Source organism: Salvelinus fontinalis, unplaced genomic scaffold (assembly GCF_029448725.1).
Source record: "Salvelinus fontinalis isolate EN_2023a unplaced genomic scaffold, ASM2944872v1 scaffold_0832, whole genome shotgun sequence".
Taxonomy (NCBI): domain Eukaryota; kingdom Metazoa; phylum Chordata; class Actinopteri; order Salmoniformes; family Salmonidae; genus Salvelinus; species Salvelinus fontinalis.
Window position 1 is genome coordinate 1 of NW_026601041.1, and position 22,272 is coordinate 22,272.

Consider the following 22,272-nt stretch of genomic DNA (forward strand, 5'->3'; position numbering starts at 1 on the left):
ATGATGGAGAGAGACACCAGACAAGACACAGAGACAGCAACAGAAGAATAGGATATGATGGAGAGAGACACCAGACAAGACACAGAGACAGCAACAGAAGAATAGGACATGATGGAGAGAGACACCAGACAAGACACAGAGACAGCAACAGAAGAATAGGATATGATGGAGAGAGACACCAGACAAGACACAGAGACAGAAACAGAAGAATAGGACATGATGAAGAGAGACACGAGACAAGACAAAGAGACAACAACAGAAGAATAGGACATGATGGAGAGAGACACCAGACAAGACACAGAGACAGCAACAGAAGAATAGGACATGATGAAGAGAGACACGAGACAAGACAAAGAGACAACAACAGAAGAATAGGATATGATGGAGAGAGACACCAGACAAGACACAGAGACAACAACAGAAGAATAGGACATGATGGAGAGAGACACCAGACAAGACACAGAGACAGCAACAGAAGAATAGGACATGATGGAGAGAGACACCAGACAACACACAGAGACAGCAACAGAAGAATAGGAAATGATGGAGAGAGACACCAGACAAGACACAGAGAAAGTGATGGAGAGAGGCAGAGGAGGGCAGAGTAGGGATGTGTACAGTAGACTGCTAAATAGGATTCTAAAAACTGCACTGTTTGTGTGTGTGTGTGTGTGTGTGTGTGTGTGTGTGTGTGTGTGTGTGTGTGTGTGTGTGTGTGTGTGTGTGTGTGTGTGTGTGTGTGTGTGTGTGTGTGTGTGTGTGTGTGTGTGTGTGTGTGTGTGTGTGTGTGTGTGTGTGTGTGTGTGTGTGTGTGTGTGTGTGTGTGTGAGAGAGAGAGAGGGTGTTTAGGTACTGTAGGATTCTTTAATCAGTTTGGCTAATTGGACAGGTCAGAGTCTACGTTTGAAGTGGTGGAGTGGTTTTTGGCAATACACTTCAGATGTAATCATGGATTTAGCTGTTGAAATTCCTTCCCGGACCCCACTACCGCCTATGGGCTAAGCCACCAATGTCTTCAAATCCTAGGCGAGAGATTGGCTGCTACCACTGGGGAGAGAGAGGAGCTGCTACCCCTGGGGAGAGAGGAGCTGCTACCCCTGGGGGAGAGAGGAGGTGCTACCCCTGGGGAGAGAGGAGCTGCTACCCCTGGGGAGAGAGGAGCTGCTACCCCTGGGGAGAGAGGAGCTGCTACCCCTGGGGAGAGAGGAGCTGCTACCCCTGGGGAGAGAGGAGCTGCTACCCCTGGGGAGAGAGGAGCTGCTACCCCTGGAGAGAGAGGAGCTGCTACCCCTGGGGAGAGAGGACCTGCTACCCCTGGGGAGAGAGGAGCTGCTACCCCTGGGGAGAGAGAGGAGGTGCTACCCCTGGGGAGAGAGGAGCTGCTACCCCTGGAGAGAGAGAGGAGCTGCTACCCCTGGGAGAGAGAGGTGCTACCCCTGGGGAGAGAGGAGCTGCTACCAGGAGAGACTGTGACCCTGCTCGGGAAGAGCTTAACATTTGTTGATTGTTGTGGAACGTTTGTCAGGAGCTTCAGTGATGAAGACTGCTGAACTTGCTGATGTTTCACAATATGCCATGGCCATCTCCAGGTCACCAGGTCTCAACTGAGTTGAACACAAGCATCAACAAAACACTCAATTATGGATTTTCTTGTGGAAGAATGGTGTCCCATCCCTCCAATAGAGTTCCAGACAGTTGTAGAATGTATGCCAAGGCACATTGTAAGAGCTGTAAAGAGAGAGGGAGGGGAGAGAGAACAGGCAGAACCTGATATGTAAATGAGCAGAGCACATGAAAGTAACTTTCGACGACCGAATGATCATTCCAGTCTCTGTTTCTATTGAGAGATAAAAGGTAAGACGACGATTGTTATGTGTATTCATATAGTTGATGAAATTGTTATGTGTGTTCATATAGTTGATGATATTGTTATGTGTATTCATATAGTTGATGATATTGTTGTGTGTATTCATATAGTTGATGATATTGTTATGTGTATTCATATAGTTGATGATATTGTTATGTGTATTCATATAGTTGATGATATTGTTATGTGTATTCATATAGTTGATGATATTGTTATGTGTATTCATATAGTTGATGATATTGTTATGTGTATTCATATAGTTGATGATATTGTTATGTGTATTCACATAGTGAATATATGATGGACAGTGTTGTAATAGTCCTTAAATGTTTGATATAAATTAGATGTGTTGGGTGAATTCGTTCTGTGTCCATCTGTGTGCCCCATGATGATCACTCCAACACTATCAAGGATCTAAAACGTTTTTTTGGGCTGTCCCCAAAGGTTAACCCTTTGTAGAACCCTTTTTGGTGCTAGTAGAACACGTTGGGTTCCATACAGAGCCCTTTCCACAGAGGGTTCTACATGGAAGCCAGAAGGGTTCTACCTGGAACCCAAAAGCGTTCTCCTATGGGGACAGCCGGAGGACCCGTTTGGAACCCTTTATTCTAAGAGTGTACTGTATCATAGGTCTATAGACTTGTCTTCTCTAAACAGACTTAAAACACAACAAGCAACAAACAAACATTTTCTCTTTCTAATCTGCTTTTTATGCTTTTCACTCAGGAAGGTTTGTTGTGTGAAAGAGAGACAAATTAATATTTTAGAAAGCCTAACAACAACTTACACTTCCTCAAAACAAGTTGTGTGTATTCTTTAGTGCCCACCGTAGCAAAACGTTTGGCAACAGAAACCTTTAAGTCACATTGTACAGCGTTTGGAGTAAACTGTTTATGTAACATTTAAAACTGTTGGCTGTGGAGTAAACTAATGAATACAACCCAGGTTGTAGCCTACGACTCAGCTGTTGATACCTGCCTGATGCTGAAACCTGAACGTACTATGATACAGGCTTGATATACTGGTTTTCTAAAAATAGGCAACTTCAGTTAGCTTCACATTCCAGCTCAGACCTCACCCATAAGAAAATACAGAACAGAACAGAAAATATCTCAATGACTTGACATGTTCTGGTTGTGAATTCAGGCTACAAGGTGAGAATCCTGCCAGGGATTATTGTAAAATGTGTAGATAAATTAAATGTATGGTGTAATGTTAGTATAGTGAAGTAAAACACTCCTAACAGTAGATAAATTAAATGTATGGTGTAATGTTAGTATAGTGAAGTAAAACACTCCTAACAGTAGATGAATTAAATGTATGTTGTAATGTTAGTATAGTGAAGTAAAACACTCCTAACAGTAGATAAATTAAATGTATGGTGTAATGTTAGTATAGTGAAGTAAAACACTCCTAACAGTCTACTTCTACTGAGACAGGTTGGTGTCAGTTTAATCAAACATCATGGAGCTGACTGGACCTGGTCAAGTCAAATTCAATATGTCAATATTCATATATTATAGTTCTACATTTAACATTTCATATGATAATGTAATTGTATCATAGTGTATTGATTCTCTACATTTCATGTGATAATGTAATTGTACCATAGTTCCTCTATAGTGTAGTGATCCTCTACATTTCATATGATAATGTAATTGTATCATAGTTCCACTATAGTGTAGTGACCCTCTACATTTCATATGATAATGTAATTGTATCATAGTTCCACTATAGTGCAGTGATCCTCTAAGTTTCATATGATAATGTAATTGTATCATAGGTCCTCTATAGTGTAGTGATCCTCTACATTTCATATGATAATGTAATTGTATCATAGTTCCACTATAGTGTAGTGATCCTCTACATTTCATATGATAATGTAATTGTACCATAGTTCCACTATAGTGTAGTGATCCTCTACATTTCATATGATAATGTAATTGTACCATAGTGTATTGATCCTCTACATTTCACATGATAATGTAATTGTATCATAGGACCTCTATAGTTTAGTGATCCTCGCTATATGAGCCATGTCACAATTCCAACCAATAAACACTATTGGTGCCAATGGATCGATGTGTAGGATTTTGTCTTTCACGCGAGCAACCCGGGTTCGCTTCCTTGCCCCTCTGTTCGCTACATTGGTGTCAGAAATGAGATGCTGGCTTTGAGCCCATCAGAACGCCCGGATGAGTGAGGTGCCAGAGTAGTCGAAACATGGGGACATGCCTTCCCTTTCGGAGGGGACAGTGTGAGCCACGTTACAATTCCCACCAAGGGTTAACCCTATTGGTGCGATGTGAAGGTGTTTGCCTTACTTGCCAGCGACCTGGATTCTCTTCCCTGCCCTAAATCTGTACTCAGAATTGTACTTGGTGACATGGTGCTGCTAGTGACAGACAACATTTAGAGACAGAATACAGACAGAAGAGTTCACACAAAGTTACCCTACAACATTATACACAACTAGGTAGAGTGAGCATAGAGCTATAAGAGAATGAACAGTGGATATACAGTGGATACACACATATATAGTACAGTACAGTGGATATACAGTTGATATACAGTACAGTGGATATACAGTTGATATACAGTACAGTGGATATACAGTTGATATACAGTACAGTGGATATACAGTTGATATACAGTACAGTGGCTATACAGTTGATATACAGTACAGTGGCTATACAGTGGATATACAGTACAGTGGCTATACAGTACAGTGGATATACAGTACAGTGGATATACAGTGGCTATACAGTACAGTGGATATACAGTACAGTGGATATACAGTACAGTGGATATACACATATACAGTACAGTGGATATACAGTACAGTGGATATACAGTGGATATACAGTCCAGTGGATATACAGTGGATATACAGTACAGTTGATATACACATATACAGTACAGTGGATATACAGTTGATATTCAGTACAGTGGATATACAGTTGATATACAGTACAGTGGATATACACATATACAGTACAGTGGATATACAGTTGATATACAGTACAGTGGATATACAGTGGATATACAGTACAGTGGATATACACATATACAGTACAGTGGCTATACAGTGGATATACAGTACAGTGGCTATACAGTGGATATACAGTACAGTGGATATACAGTTAATATACAGTACAGTGGATATACAGTTGATATACAGTACAGTGACTATACAGTTGATATACAGTACAGTGACTATACAGTTGATATACAGTACAGTGGATATACAGTGGATATACAGTACAGTGGATATACAGTACAGTGGATATACAGTGGATATACAGTACAGTGGATATACAGTTAATATACAGTACAGTGGCTATACAGTGGATATACAGTACAGTGGCTATACAGTGGATATACAGTACAGTGGATATACAGTTAATATACAGTACAGTGGATATACAGTTGATATACAGTACAGTGACTATACAGTTGATATACAGTGCAGTGCCTATACAGTTGATATACAGTACAGTGGATATACAGTGGATATACAGTACAGTGGATATACAGTACAGTGGATATACAGTACAGTGGATATACAGTTAATATACAGTACAGTGGATATACAGTTGATATACAGTACAGTGACTATACAGTTGATATACAGTACAGTGACTATACAGTTGATATACAGTACAGTGGATATACAGTACAGTGGATATACAGTGGATATACAGTACAGTGGATATACAGTACAGTGGATATACAGTACAGTGGATATACAGTTAATATACAGTACAGTGGATATACAGTTGATATACAGTACAGTGACTATACAGTTGATATACAGTACAGTGGATATACAGTACAGTGGATATACAGTGGATATACAGTACAGTGGATATACAGTACAGTGACTATACAGTTGATGTACAGTACAGTGGATATACAGTTGATATACAGTACAGTGGATATACACATATACAGTACAGTGGATATACAGTGGATATACAGTACAGTGGATATACAGTTGATATACAGTACAGTGGATATACAGTTGATATACAGTACAGTGACTACACAGTTAATATACAGTACAGTGGATATACAGTTGATATACAGTGGACATACAGTTGATATACAGTACAGTGGATATACAGTTGATATACAGTACAGTGGATATACAGTTTATATACAGTACAGTGACTACACAGTTAATATACAGTACAGTGGATATACAGTTGATATACAGTACAGTGGATATACAGTTGATATACAGTACAGTGGATATACAGTTGATATACAGTGGATGTCCACATTTACAGTAAACTAAAATGTGTAGTGTACAGTATAGTCATTTAGTCTCTATGGGCCAGATGGCCAGTTGGTGAGGGCCACAGCATAGTCCTTTAGTCTCTATGGGCCAGATGGCCAGTTGGTGAGGGCCATAGCATAGTCCTTTAGTCTCTATGTGTCACGCCCTGGCCTTAGTTATCTTTGTTCTCTTTATTGTTTTGGTTAGGTCAGGGTGTGACGAGGGTGGTTTGTGTGTTTTTGTCTCGTCTAGGGTGTTTGTACTGTCTAGGGTTTTTTTGTAGAGTAATGGGGTTGTGTTCATTATAGGTGTTTAGGTAAGTCTATTGTTGCCTAGATTGGTTCTCAATTAGAGGCAGGTGTTTATCGTTGTCTCTGATTGGGAACCATATTTAGGCAGCCATGTTCTTTGGGTATTTTGTGGGTGATTGTTTCCTGTGTCAGTGTTTGTGCCACACGGGACTGTTACGGTTTGTTCACGTTTATTGTTTTGTATTGGTGTTCATAGTTCAGTTTTCTATATTAAAACATGGATACCTACCACGCTGCGTATTGGTCCGATCCTTGTTACACCTCTTCAGAGGAAGAAGAGGAAGACAGCCGTGACACTATGGACCAGGTGGCCAGTTGGTGAGGGCCACAGCATAGTCCTTTAGTCTCTATGAGCCAGATGGCCAGTTGGTGAGGGCCACAGCATAGTCCTTTAGTCTCTATGGACCAGATGGCCAGTTGGTGAGGACCACAGCATAGTCCTTTAGTCTCTATGGACCAGATGGCCAGTTGGTGAGGGCTACAGCATAGTCCTTTAGTCTCTATGGACCAGATGGCCAGTTGATGAGGGCCATAGCATAGAATGTGTAGTGTATTTGAGTGTATTTAAGCTTTAAAAAGGTTTCTGAAGATAATAAATTCCACTTTTCAATTTAAAAATGGTTCATTAATTATAATCTACATAGTAACGCAAATGTCCTGTTGCTGCAGGATTATTCTCCTGCTGTAGCAAACTGGTTCAAATTAAGATCCAACATCTGTAGCAATATACCTCTCTCTAATGTATATGGCTCTATCAGGATATATATACCTCTCTCTAATGTATATGACTATATCAGGATATATATACCTCTCTCTAATGTATATGGCTATATCAGGATATATATACCTCTCTCTACTGTATATGACTATATCAGGATATATATACCTCTCTCTAATGTATATGGCTCTATCAGGATATATATACCTCTCTCTAATGTATATGACTATATCAGGATATATATACCTCTCTCTAATGTATATGGCTCTATCAGGATATATATACCTCTCTCTAATGTATATGGCTCTATCAGGATATATATACCTCTCTCTAATGTATATGGCTCTATCAGGATATATATACCTCTCTCTAATGTATATGACTATATCAGGATATATATACCTCTCTCTAATGTATATGGCTCTATCAGGATTCACTTTTGACCATTTGACATCTTTTATTTCCTGTTGTTTAGGCTGGTTGAATGAGTTGTCTATGAAAGATACTTCATCTGCCAGAAAACAGGCGGCTGCACCAGTGACTGTAAGTTATGTGATTTCCTCATATGAAATTAAAAGTATGTTTGTAGCCTACGCAGTTACAAAATGGCTGTTAACTGTGGCACCTATTTCTCGGTAACATTAAATAGATGTGTTGGTATGTAGGAAAGACGGGCAGACTCTCGTAGGTCTAGACTACCAACAAACTATTATAAGGCTATGATCACTTATCATGCTGACAAACCTGATGTTCTCTGTGAACTGATCTGCACAGGTGTCTGAACAGGTGTAGGCTGGTCATCAATGATATGTAGGCTATAGCTGAGGTATAGACCTTGATCTGCATATCACTAACAAACTGCTATAATACATTATAACCTAGCCTACTTTACATAATATAACATCTCACACTTGTTGCAAATAAACTTTGAATGGATCAAAGATTTCCCCCTCAGATCAATCATGCCCGTTTTAGCCCTTCTGTCTACATTCTCAGATGTGTTTAGAAAATAACAGATTGAAACAGATTGAAATAAATAGCCTACTTTTAATGAATAAAAATAATTGTGAGACATGGACTTGTGTTGCTTTACTCTCTAGAACTACTATTATTACTACTATTATTGACAGTTACCATGGAGATGACGTTTCACAACTACATATTCATGTGATTGCATTAAATCATCTGACTGTTTCGATATGTCTGTTAGGAAATGTTTTGTAAGAGATAATTAATAAATGAGAACAATATACATTCAAAAATGACTGTGTTAACCACAAGCAATGTGCTGGATCTCTGTTTAGGGGTCAGTGCTCTAAAATGAGTCTCTCTGGGGAGAGAGAGGAGGGGGGCCCTGCCTCTAAAATGAGTCTCTCTGGGGAGAGAGAGGAGGGGGGTCCTGCCTCTAAAATGAGTCTCTCTGGGGAGAGAGAGGAGGGGGGCCCTGCCTCTAAAATGAGTCTCTCTGGGGAGAGAGAGGAGGGGGGCCCTGCCTCTAAAATGAGTCTCTCTGGGGAGAGAGAGGAGGGGGGCCCTGCCTCTAAAATGAGTCTCTCTGGGGAGAGAGAGGAGGGGGGTCCTGCCTCTAAAATGAGTCTCTCTGTGGAGAGAGAGGAGGGGGGCCCTGCCTCTAAAATGCATCTCTCTGGGGAACATGACACCAAAGCTAAGAGGTGAGATGACAATTGTGTTTAAGAATTATGAAGAGTTTATTTCCAAAAATGCTATTTCCCAAAAATGTCACATTTGTTTAATTAAAACTTCTTCGGGATCGATGTCCCTCGGCTAATGCGATTAGCATGAGGTAGAAAGAAACAAGAACGTTTCCAGGACATAGACATATCTGATATTGGTAGAAAGCTTACATTCTTGTTAATCTAACTTCATTGTTCAATTCTCAGTAGCTATTACAGTGAAAGAATACCATGCTATTGTTTGAGGAGAGTGCACAATTTTGAACATAAAAAGTTATAAAATAAACAAATTAGGCATATTTGGGTAGTCTTGATATGAAATTTTGAACAGAAATGCAATGGTTCATTGCATCAGTCTAAAACTTTGCACATACTGTACACTGTTGCCATCTAGTGGCCAAAATGTATATTTCACCTGGGCTGGAATAATACATTATGGCCTTTCTCTTGCATTTCAAATTTCCACAAACTTCAAAGTGTTTTCTTTCAAATGGTAGCAGGAATATGCATATCCTTGCTTCAGTACTGAGCTACAGGCAGTTAGATTTGGGTATGTAATTTCAGGTGAAAATTGAAAAAAAGGGGCGGATCCTTAAGAGGTTTTAATCAGAAATGGTTGTTAATGGGGACCTTCAATATTACTGATCTCAGATTTTTTATGAATAGTTTTTTTATTATTGCAAAACGCAATATATCGATTGTTTAGCTGGAATGGAATGTTTGTATCCTGTACATTTGACTGTAAAATGTGGTTGTTCTGGATAAGAGCATCTTCTAAATCAGGGGTTCTCAATCCGGGGTCTGCGGAGGTACTGCAGGGGTTCTCAATCCGGGGTCTGCGGAGGTACTGCAGGGGTTCTCAATCCGGGGTCTGAGGAGGTACTGCAGTGGTTCTCAATCCGGGGTCTGCGGAGGTACTGCAGGGGTTCTCAATCTGGGGTCTGTGGAGGTACTGCAGGGGTTCTCAATCCGGGGTCTGTGGAGGTACTGCAGGGGTTCTCAATCCGGGGTCTGCGGAGGTACTGCAGGGGTTCTCAATCCGGGGTCTGCGGAGGTACTGCAGGGGTTTTCAATCCGGGGTCTGTGGAGGTACTGCAGGGGTTCTCAATCCGTGGTCTGTGGAGGTACTGCAGGGGTTCTCAATCCGGGGTCTGTGCAGGTACTGCAGGGGTTCTCAATCCGGGGTCTGTGGAGGTACTGCAGGGGTTCTCAATCCGGGGTCTGTGGAGGTACTGCAGGGGTTCTCAATCCGGGGTCTGTGGAGGTACTGCAGGGGTTCTCAATCCGGGGTCTGTGGAGGTACTGCAGGGGTTCCGCGGCACCCTGACTGTACTCGTTGCAATGTAAGACATTTGATAGAATTTTTCACATGACACGACCACTTTGCCTACTCTTAATTATTGACTAATATAATGGAATGCATATTTTTTTAACCAATTGTGATCGTTGCTACAAGCAGAATTTTGACAATATTACCGTTATATCAACACACTCTTCACACCCGTTTAACAACTCTAAATAGCTTTGGCATAGTAGGCATCAAGCCCCTTGCCAATAATGTTGCCTACAACGTTGCAACAATGTTCATTTACATCTAACACATATTACACCTTAGATGCCTTCAATTGCCCAATTTATAGCCACGCCCAATTTAGGATTATCTTTTAACAACGTGATGTTGCGCTCCAAAGGGAGAACTTGAAATAACATGATGTAGATAATTAAATAATCAAAAGAAAAACGTGTTTATTATACACTCTTAGAAAAGAAGGTTCCTTATAGAACCAAAAAGGCTTCTATCACTTCCTTAATATATGGAACCACTAAAAGTTATATATATTTTTGGGTTCAGTGAAGAAGAACCTCTAGAGTTCTGATCAACGAAAGCTTAATGTGTTGAGGATGTAGCAGGCCTCCAGTGGTCAGATCAATTCCGCCTGTTTTTTCCAGCACCCGGCCCGGGATTCCAACCAGGCACCTTTCGGCCCCAGGTCCAACTCCTGCCCTAAATATCTGACAACTAGGTGGGACTAGAGACTTCATGCATAGCTTTAATGTATACCCATAAGTGTAAAATGTCTTTATTCTCAGCATTTATACGACCTATGTTCTACTCTGAGACGCTTTGTGGATATGGGTCCAGATCTCAAAATATTGTTATAAAAAAACTTAGAATGTTTGTTTTACATAATAAAAAAGGAATATTACTAATATAACCCACTGTAAAGACTGGGGTTAGTTGATTGTGTTGCACTGCTCATGTCCGCGTTCTGGAACTGTCCGCGTCCCCGTACAGAACTGTCCGCGTCCCCGTACAGAACTGTCCGCGTCCCCGTTCGGTGTGGCGCCAAGCATATTGTCCAGTTACGCACAGAGTTGTCTGAGGTGATCTTGGGGAATAACGACGGAGTTCACTACAGTGTTGAGACACCGAAGTTCAGTGGTCAATTTGCTTTTTTCTTTACGGTCAGGGACAGTATGAGTGTAGCCAGATCCTTTTCACTCTCTATGCTTGTTTCATTTTGTGGTTCATCGGATTCGTCATCATCCTCGAGACGAGGGACAGAAGAACGACCTGCTAGTTATCCTAGCTAGTCGGTACAGCTAGGTAAGCTAGCTAGCTACTATACCAGCAGCATCCTAGTTATCCCTACATCATCATCTGCATTTCTTGTGGACCGATGGAGCTCCCTGGTTGTTTCTTCCATTTTTAAATCCCACGGAGGGCTTCTCCCTCTCTCGTTGACGGATGCTGGCTACCTCTGTCCGGTTCTCCTCTCTTCACTTATTAATTTTATTTCTGGGGAGCCTCAAGTAGGCTCGACAGATTCCATTTTTTGTTATTCTCAGCTGCCTCCCCAATGTCTGTAAGTGAATTAATAACTTTTAATTGCTACATTTCCAATAGATGGCAGCATAAGACCACAAAGCATCAGTTATAGGCTACAAGCAGCAATATGATTGACATAAAATAGCATGCAACCACAGACTATATGTCCCATGATTTTCTATAATGGTTACTCATTACTTTAGTTAGCTATGTATCTCATATTAGGGCTGTGTTGTTTTTGGGAGAGCAAAAAAATAGTTACTATAGCAGGTATTAAACCCTGAGTAAATAATCACTAGTCAGAACCTCAACCTTAGTATAGATGACAAGAGAGCATCTTCCAACCCGCCAATAAATTACATCATTCAACCCTCCCGGTAAGTAAATTTACCTCAACATAGGGTGAGGTGACTGAATTAATGTTCAGGATTATTGATAATCTTTGTATTAATGAAGTATAATTTCAAACATGAGCATAAAAACAGGTAATAATAAACATGAATCATCAGTATATTACTTCACAGTAATCTGTTAAATGCTTTTTCAGTCCTTCCTCTTGCGTTAGCAGTGTGGAAAGGGACAGAAAGAAGGACACAGGAGTTTTCCTGTGAGGGGGAGTGGTGGTGTATCCAGGGAGAAACTAAACTAATCTTCTGAAATATAATTTGTTGTCTTATGCTGCCATCTATTGGAATTCTGTAGCAACTGCAGTAGTACTGAATAATGTGTAATTCCTTACAAAAGTACTAATTACTAAGAATTGCAAGATATAACATTTTGTAGTTCATTTTACCACTTACGACCATAAAATAACCATTTATAGCATAACAAACAATGAAACTGACATCAACCAAAAACACCATACATGTAGTTAATTATATAAAAATAATTATATTTATTTAGATGGGTGACATTATCTGCCAAAGTAACAGCCCTGTAGACAAAGAAGAGCTCTCCAGTAGGTACCAAAATATTCAAAGGTCATTTTCTCAAAAGTGAGGTTACAAGTTTATCATCTTTTAAAGCAGAATTACTTTCCCATTGTTCCTCAACTGTAGTGTATGATATACCATTTTCTCTTACCTCTGAGTCGCTAATTTTATCCAATGTAAAAAAATCACAATTTCAAATTTTGCCACATGAGCAGGTCGGTCACATTTGATATATAGCATTTTGCAAAAAAAAAAAACATGATTATTTGTCTCTCTGAAATGAAACCATCAAGTGATAGATTTTAAACAAATACATGTCTGTCATTGAACAACACCATCCCATCCCCAACAACATGCCATGATTAGATAGTGAAAAAACACACCATTTCTAAACAATAAAAGATAATTGACCAACATTTCTAAAAATGGCTACATAGCATTTTGGAATGAAACTCTTCTTATGTTTCCCCATCTGAGCTCAGAATAGATGAGAGATGTAATGTTTGTCTCTGTTGTGTTGAAGACCAATCAAGCAGGAGAGACCAGCCTCCCCTGTTCCCAGCTGTGTGTCCATGAAGAGTGACCGGTCTATGGGTCTACCTATATTCTTTAGAGAGGGAGACTTTTCTACTGAACAAAGGTAAGAAGAACTCATGGGTCATGGTCAGTGAGTTAAACAACACTGTCTCTAGTCATTTCTCCTCTCCCATTTTCACATTTATTTTTGTTGTTTTCATAATCCATAGGCTAATCTTTTTTTTCATTTTCATAGTCCTATAACAATATTAAACAAACACAACATTCCCTCCCTGTGTGTGTGTGTGTGTGTGTGTGTGTGTGTGTGTGTGTGTGTGTGTGTGTGTGTGTGTGTGTGTGTGTGTGTGTGTGTGTGTGTGTGTGTGTGTGTGTGTGTGTGTGTGTGTGTACTCCCTGGATGAGGAGATGTAATCTCATGTTTTGTCCACAGAAACCAACAGGAGAGATCAGAGTCAGAGATTCTCAGTGGTCAGTCTTCCCAGAGTCATCAAACAGACCTGGCCTCCATATTCAGTGTATGTGGTCCTGTTATGTACATTTGTTTTTTGTTTACATCAAGTTAAGTTGATCTGTCAATCATTCATTAATGTGTTAATGAGAAAGCATTTCTTCTCTTGCTTAACTTATTTACTTGATTTATTTCAGTTGCTTGAAGAGAATATTATGACATTTGTGAGGAACGAGCTGAAGATGTTCAAGAGGATTCTTAGTCCAGAACTCCCAGAAGGCTTTGAGAGTCAGAAGCAGGATAAGGAAGTGGTGGATGCTGAAGATGAGAAGCAGGAGAGCAGTGCCAGAGAGGGGGCTCTGAAGATCACACTGCACGTCCTGAGGAAAATGAACCAGAAGGAGCTTGCTGACACACTGGAGAAATGTAAGATATGTCTGCCTCATGTTGAATGCTGTTTTATAACATTTAAAAAGCTGTAACTAAAGTACAGTTAAAGTAGCTGTGTAATGCAATGATATTGTAGCAACACATACAGAGAGAATAATATTTAAATAAAAAAAATAATTAATTAATTAATTAAATTAATTTAGAGAGAGAGACAACATTAATAATACCATCAATAATACCAATAATAATGTAATCAGTCACACCAGTCTGTAATGCATTATGAAAACATTTACACATTTATACAGTCAGTTAAGAAGAGAAATGACTATAATTTTAAACTTTATAACAGTCCTACAATACTGTAGGCATTAAAACAGACGTAATATTAATATCCTCTGTGTTATTTCTTCATTCAGATGAGCTTGCTGTGATTTGCCAACGTGAACTCAAATCTAATCTAAAGAAGAAGTTTCAATGTGTATTTGAGGGGATCGCTAAACAAGGAAACCCAACACTTCTCAATAAGATCTACACAGAGCTCTACATCACAGAGGGTGGAACAGGAGATGTCAATAATGAACATGAGCTGAGACAGATTGAGACAACAACCAGGAAACAAGCAAGACCAGAGACTCCAATCAAATGTAACGACATCTTCAAACCCTTAACTGGACAAGACAAACGTATCAGAACTGTGTTGACAAAGGGAGTCGCTGGCATTGGAAAAACAGTCTCTGTCCAGAAGTTCATTCTGGATTGGGCTGAAGGAAAAGCAAATCAGGATGTCCAATTTGTATTTTCATTCCCTTTCCGGGAGCTGAATTTGATGAAAGAGGACAAATACACTTTAATCAAACTTCTTAATCACTTCTCAAAGGAAACCAAAGAATCAAGAATCTCCAACTATGACAAGTACAAAGTTCTGTTCATCTTTGATGGTCTGGATGAGTGCCGACTGCCCCTAGACTTCCAGAAGAACAAGATCTGTTGTGACGTCACAGAGTCAACCTCAGTGGATGTTCTGCTGACAAATCTCATCAAGGGAAATCTGCTTCCCTCTGCTCTCCTTTGGATAACTACCCGACCTGCAGCAGCCAATAAGATCCCTTCAGGGTGTGTTGACCTGGTGACAGAGGTACGAGGGTTCAATGACGCACAGAAGGAGGAGTACTTTAGGAAGAGATTCAGTGATGAGGACATGGCCAGCAATATCATCTCACACATAAAGACATCAAGGAGCCTCCACATCATGTGCCACGTTCCAGTCTTCTGTTGGATTTCTGCAACAGTCTTTGAACACATGCTGAAACATAAGAGAGAAGAGATGCCCAAGACTCTGACTGAGATGTACACACTCCTTGTGGAGTTTCATACCAAACAGAAGAATGAAAAGTATCTTGGGAAAGAAGAGACAGGTCCACACTGGAATAAAGAGAGCATTCTGTCACTGGGAAAACTGGCTTTTCAACAGCTTGTGAAGGGCAATCTGATTTTCTATGAAGAAGACCTGAAGGAGGCTGGCATTGATGTCAATGAAGCCTCAGTGTACTCAGGATTGTGCACACAGCTCTTTAAAGAGGAATGTGGGCTGTACCAGGACATGGTTTACTGCTTTGTTCATCTGAGCATTCAGGAGTTTCTGGCTGCTGTATATGTGTTCCTCTCATTCATCAACAACAATGAGAATCTAATGGATGATCCTCAATCAATGTTCAGATACTTTTTGTCACTCTTCAGACACAAGGTTGAAGTTACTGAAGTTACTGTCTACAAGAGTGCTGTGGATAAATCTTTACAAAGTGAGACGGGAAACCTGGACCTTTTCCTCCGCTTCCTTCTGGGCCTCTCACTGGAGTCCAATCAGAAGCACTTACGAGGTCTACTGACAAAGACAAGCAGCTCACAGACCCATGAAGAAACAGTCAAGTACATCAAGGAGAAGATCAGGGAGAATCCCTCTCCAGAGAGGAGCATCAATCTGTTCCACTGTCTGAATGAACTGAATGACCATTCTCTAGTGGAGGAGATCCAAAGTTTCCTGAGCTCAGGAAGTCTCTCAAAACCCAACCTGTCACCTGCACAGTGGTCAGCTCTGGTCTTTGTGTTGCTGACTTCAGAAAAGGAGCTGGATGTGTTTGACCTGAAGAAATACTCCAGATCAGAGGAAGGTCTTCTGAGGCTGATGCCAGTGGTCAAAGCCTCCAGAGCTGTTCTGTGAGTAAATAAAATTACATATAAGAACTAAACATCAGGAAGAAATATTCAGTTTAGAGAAAAATATGTATTACAATATGTATATAATGTTATATTGAAAAACATGTTGAATAAATGCATTGATTTTCACATTAATATAACAATATGACCATACAGTTCTAGAAGACAGAAGATGAATCTATATGTTGTTTGAGAGAATAAACCAAATGCATCTGCCATTTTCCTTCTACACTACTGGTGTTAAATGAACAGTGTGTTTGTGTCATGATGATCTCTTTGTCAGGCTGTCAGGCTGTGGAGTCACAGAGGAAGGCTGTGCTTCTCTGGTCTCAGCTCTGAGGTCAAACCCCTCACACCTGAGAGAGCTGGACCTGAGTAACAATGACCTGAAGGATTCAGGAGTGAAGCTGCTCTCTGCTGGACTGGGGAATCCCCACTGTAAACTGGAGACTCTGAGGTCAGTATTCCTGTAGTTGGTCAACAAGTGATAACTGTTCACCAGATCCACATGTGTTTACCAGACACACATAGTCCACACCATATGTGTTTGGACAGTGAAGATTACAGTTTAAATTTGGTGCTATGCTCCAGCATTTTGGATTTGAGACATAATGTTTCATATTAGGTGACAGTACATAATGTCACCTTTTATTTGAGGTTAATGGTGAGAGGTTAGCATGTTTTGTTGTAGTCTCTGTTATTGGTAATGGTGAGAGGTTAGTATGTTTTGTTGTAGCCTCTGTTATTGGTAATGGTGAGAGGTTAGCATGTTTTGTTGTAGCCTCTGTTATTGGTAATGGTGAGAGGTTAGCATGTTTTGTTGTAGTCTCTGTTATTGGTAATGGTGAGAGGTTAGCATGTTTTGTTGTAGTCTCTGTTATTGGTCATGGTGAGAGGTTAGCATGTTTTGTTGTAGCCTCTGTTATTGGTAATGATGAGAGGTTAGCATGTTTTGTTGTAGTCTCTGTTATTGGTAATGGTGAGAGGTTAGCATGTTTTGTTGTAGTCTCTGTTATTGGTAATGGTGAGAGGTTAGCATGTTTTGTTGTAGCCTCTGTAACTTTCTCACTCATTGTGATTCATGATTCATTCATGATCTTTTTTAATCAAGGCATCATCAGGATTAATTTAGTAGTGTTTAGAGACATGTAATCTACTCACTTATAAAGAACATTTCTCCAGTCATCATCCACCATTCAGTTACTATTGGACAAAACACAACCCAAAACACATCCAAAACAAACTATGAATACATTAATGTCACCTCAACTTACGGTTTTAAGTTTCACCTTTTACTTAAAGGTATTCATACTTATATTTTACAGTTTATAAATTACAGCACTTCATGTATCTAGTTCTCCCATTTGAAGAAGTCTTCACTATTTGGACCAATTACTTATAGTGTATTAAATTAGTCATTTAGTTTAGTATTTGGTCCCATATTCCTTGCCTGCAGTGATGACATCAAGCTTGTGATTCTACTAACTTGTTGAATTCATTTGCAGTTTGTCTTGGTTGTGTTTTGGATAATGTTTTTCCTAATAGAAACTGAATGGTGAATAATGTCCTGTCATTTTGGAGTCACTTCACTTGTATTGTCAGTAAGAATAGAAGATGTTTCTGAACACTTCTACATTCATGTGGAAGCTACCATGATTATGAATAATCAGGAATGAATGGTGAATGATGATGAATGAGAAAGTTACAGAGGCACAAAGATCATAACCCCTCTGTTATTGAGAGCCACATTTAAAATGTTAGCTTCACTGTCATTATAGATATGGTGTGGACTGTATACTCAATACAATCTAAATCTGATACCTCACTGTCATTATAGATATGGTGTGGACTGTTTACTCAATACAATCTAAATCTGATACCTCACTGTCATTATAGATATGGTGTGGACTGTTTACTCAATACAATCTAAATCTGATACCTCACTGTCATTATAGATATGGTGTGGACTGTATACTCAATACAATCTAAATCTGATACCTCACTGTCATTATAGATATGGTGTGGACTGTATACTCAATACAATCTAAATCTGATACCTCACTGTCATTATAGATATGGTGTGGACTGTTTACTCAATACAATCTAAATCTGATACCTCACTGTCTTTCTTTTGACTGATGCTGCTTTTTAAACTGGTCTGGTCAGTCTACTCAAATATTTGTACTATACATGTTTCTCTCTACAAGCAATACTTTGATAATTTGTCATTTTCTAATAATGAAACATCCGTTTCTGAATAGATATGGCAGGTTTCAGGACACAGATATATCTGAATATGTTGAAAAAATATACTACCACTATTTTCACCACCAAAGAATAACAGTGTGATTTTAATATGATTTGACTCTTTGCAGGCTGTCAGGCTGTCTAGTCACAGAGGAAGGCTGTGCTTCTCTGGTCTCAGCTCTGAGGTCAAACCCCTCACACCTGAGAGAGCTGGACCTGAGCTACAATCACCCAGGAGACTCAGGAGTCAGACTGCTCTCTGCTGGACTGGAGGATCCACACTGCAGACTGGAGAAACTCAAGTATGTAGAGGGTTTATGTCCATGTTCATATTAGACACGTTTGACTTATCAGGCTGGTTAAGACAAACATTCTAACCACCACTTGTACAAAATTATATGCTGACTGTGTGTGTGTGTGTGTGTCCAGTATGTGTGTGTGTGTGTGTGTGAGTTCATGTGTTCTTCACGCACACACTGGAAACACACACGAGACACACACACACACACACACAGACAACCATTCTTAGTTATTTGCTGACCGTGTGTGTGTGTGTGTGTGTCTCCAGTGTGTGTGTGAAGAAGCGTGTGTAAGCAGAAGAACACATGAACTCACACACACACACACACACACACTTGCTTGAAGTTATATGCTGTGTGTGTGTGTGTGTGTGTGTGTGTGTGTGTGTGTGTGTGTGTGTGTGTGTGTGTGTGTGTGTGTGTGTGTGTGTGTGTGTGTGTGTAGCATTTCAATGTGTGTGTGTGTACGCGCTAGTAGCATTTCAATCAGTTACGTCACTTGCTCTGAGACTTAAGTAGTGTTGCCCCTTGCTTTGCAAGGGCCGCGGCTTTTGTGGAGCGATGGGTAACGACCGTGCTTCGTGGGCAACCGTTGTTGATGTGTGCAGAGGGTCCCTGGTTCGCGCCCGGGTCGGGGCGAGGGGATGGTTTAAAGTTACTACTGTTACGTGTGTGTGTGTGTGTGTGTGTGTGTGTGTGCGGTTGTGTGTGCGGTTGTGTGTGAGGTTGTGTGTGTGGTTGTGTGTGTGGCTGTGTGTGTGTGTGGTTGTGTTTGTGTGTGTGTGTGTGTGTGTGTGTGTGTGTGTGTGTGTGTGTGTGTGTGTGTGTGTGTGTGTGTGTGTGTGTGTGAGTTCAGGTGTATCCCTCAATGACTGTCTGTTCTTCTGCTTACCGCTACAGTGTGGAACATGGTGGAGAGAACACAATGAAACCTGGGCTTAGAAAATGTGAGTGTTGACTGCTGGGAAGAATATGACTAAGAATAAGTCTTAATTCAAGTTAAGTCAAAGTCAAAGGCCACCATCATTACTTACTTGGTCATATTAAATATCAGCTGTAGTTCTACAGAAGCAGAAATCAGGGACACCAAAGTTTACAAAGAGTTGCTTCGACTGTGTGTGTGTGTGTGTGTGTGTGTGTGTGTGTGTGTGTGTGTGTGTGTGTGTGTGTGTGTGTGTGTGTGTGTGTGTGTGTGTGTGTGTGTGTGTGTAATTAATGGGAATAAGTGTGTTTTATATTACCATACAGTATAACATGTGATCATTCAACAAGTCTCAAGTTACCTTAACTTCTCCTTTTGATACCTAGAAACATCTACATTAAATGAATTAGTGAAAAGAGAGTTAACATTCTAATGTGAATGATGATGATTTCTAATATTGTGTCTGGTTTCATCCATCAGATGTCTGTGAACTCACACTGGACCCAAACACAGTAGACAGACTCCTCTCTCTGTCTGAGGAGAACAGAAAGGTGACATGTAGGACAGAGGAGCAGCCGTATCCTGATCACCCAGAGAGATTTGAGGACTGGGGACAGGTGCTGTGTAGAGAGGGTCTAACTGGACGCTGTTACTGGGAGGTAGAGTGTAGTGGGAGAGGGGTTGATATAGGAGTGACATATAAAGGAATCAGCAGGAGTGGATGGGTTAATGACTGTAGGCTTGGACACAATGACAAGTCCTGGAGTCTGGCCTGCTCTGACAACAGTTACACTGCCTGTCACAATAATATCTCCACTACCATAGACGTCCGCCCCTCCAGCCCCCACAGAGTAGGAGTCTATCTGGACTGGCCAGCCGGCACTCTGTCCTTCTATAGAGCCTCCTCTGACACACTGACCCACCTGTTCACATTCACCTCCACATTCACTGAGCCCCTCTATCCAGGGTTTAGGGTTCATTATGTCTGCGACTCAGTGTCCCTGAAATAATAACCTGACACACACACACACACACACACACACACACACACACACACACACACACACACACACACACACACACACACACACACACACTGGACACACACACACACACTGGACACACACACACACACTGGACACACACACACACACTTGACACACACTGGACAGACACACACACACACACACACACTGGACAAACACACACACCCACACACACACTGGACACACAGGACACACACACACATCCACACACACACTGGACACACAGGACACACACACACACTGGACAAACACACACACACAGTGGACACACGGGACACACACACACACAGGACACACACACACACACTGGACACACAAACACACACACACACACACACAGTGGACACACGGGACACACACACACACACAGGACACACACACACACACAGGACACACACACACACACACAGGCGTGTCTTCCTATAATATAATATATAATTCCAATGTGATCATTTGTTGTCTTTTATGTTGAATAACAAATTGTATAATTATATATGGACATACGCTCCATAGTTGTACAAGTATACAAGGATATATTGTACTTTTCATAATAAAACAGACTTGAAACAAGAAAAGCCTGTTAATTGTGAAAACAGTTTGGTTATTGATGTTACGTTTCCTCTGTCAGGTTGACGTTAACCTGCGACTGGTTGAAACATGAAACTAATATGAAATGAAATACAAACAATTAAATATGTGGAATTGAATTAAACAAATTGTACAACAGAGTGTTGTGATGCAGGGTCACTATAGCAACAGAGTGTTGTGATGCAGGGTCACTATAGCAACAGAGTGTTGTAATGCAGGGTTACTATAGCAACAGAGTGTTGTGATGCAGGGTCACTATAGCAACAGAGTGTTGTAATGCAGGGTCACTATAGCAACAAAGTGTTGTGATGCAGGGTTACTATAGTAACAGAGTGTTGTAATGCAGGGTCACTATAGCAACAGACACTATAGCAACATAAGTTTCCGTCTGCTCTCTGCCCTCGCTGTTCTCTCTCTCTCACTCTGCTCTCTCTCTCTGAACTCTCTGCTCTCTCTCTCTCTCCCTCTGCTCTCTCTGCTCTCTCACTCTCTGCTCTCTCTTTGCTTTCTCACTCTCTGCTCTCTCTGCTCTCTCTTTGCTTTCTCACTCTCTGCTCTCTCTACTCTCTCTTTGCTTTCTCAGCCTGCTTTCTGCTCTCTCTCTCTGCTCTCTCTCTGCTCTCTCTGCTCTCCGCTCTCTCTCTGCTCTCTCAGCCTTCTCTCTGCTCTCTCTCTCTCTGCTCTCTCTCTGCTCTCTCTGCTCTCCGCTCTCTGCTCTGCCCTCTCTGCTCTCTCACTCTCTGCTCTCTCTACTCTCTCTTTGCTTTCTCAGCCTGCTTTCTGCTTTCTCTCTCTCTCTGCTCTCTCTCTGCTCTCTCTGCTCTCCGCTCTCTATCTGCTCTCTCAGCCTTCTCTCTGCTCTCTCTCTCTCTGCTCTCTCTCTGCTCTCTCTGCTCTCCGCTCTCTGCTCTGCCCTCTCTGCTCTCTCACTCTCTGCTCTCTCTACT

General features: G+C 40.9%; 1 protein-coding gene across 1 annotated transcript; it reads left to right on the forward strand.

The window, feature by feature from the left end:
* The first annotated feature begins 8,471 nt into the window (after positions 1–8,471).
* LOC129847421 (NLR family CARD domain-containing protein 3-like) lies at positions 8,472–21,463 on the forward strand. Its single transcript, XM_055915212.1, has 10 exons — positions 8,472–8,851; positions 13,158–13,274; positions 13,602–13,686; positions 13,817–14,067; positions 14,122–14,125; positions 14,359–16,223; positions 16,507–16,680; positions 18,599–18,772; positions 19,670–19,716; positions 20,172–21,463. Exons 1-10 carry the CDS (start codon positions 8,499–8,501, stop codon positions 20,699–20,701), a joined length of 3,600 nt encoding a protein of 1,199 aa, XP_055771187.1. The 5' UTR covers positions 8,472–8,498; the 3' UTR covers positions 20,702–21,463.
* The last annotated feature ends 809 nt before the right edge of the window (positions 21,464–22,272 follow it).

Excerpts from the sequence above, each read along its gene's own strand:
- LOC129847421 (XM_055915212.1), top strand. The coding sequence starts at position 8,499 with ATGAGTCTCTCTGGGGAGAGAGAGGAGGGGGGCCCTGCCTCTAAAATG. Across the intron at positions 8,852-13,157 it reads CATGACACCAAAGCTAAGAG|ACCAATCAAGCAGGAGAGAC; the intron begins GTGAGATGACAA and ends GTTGTGTTGAAG. Across the intron at positions 18,773-19,669 it reads TGCAGACTGGAGAAACTCAA|TGTGGAACATGGTGGAGAGA; the intron begins GTATGTAGAGGG and ends TTACCGCTACAG.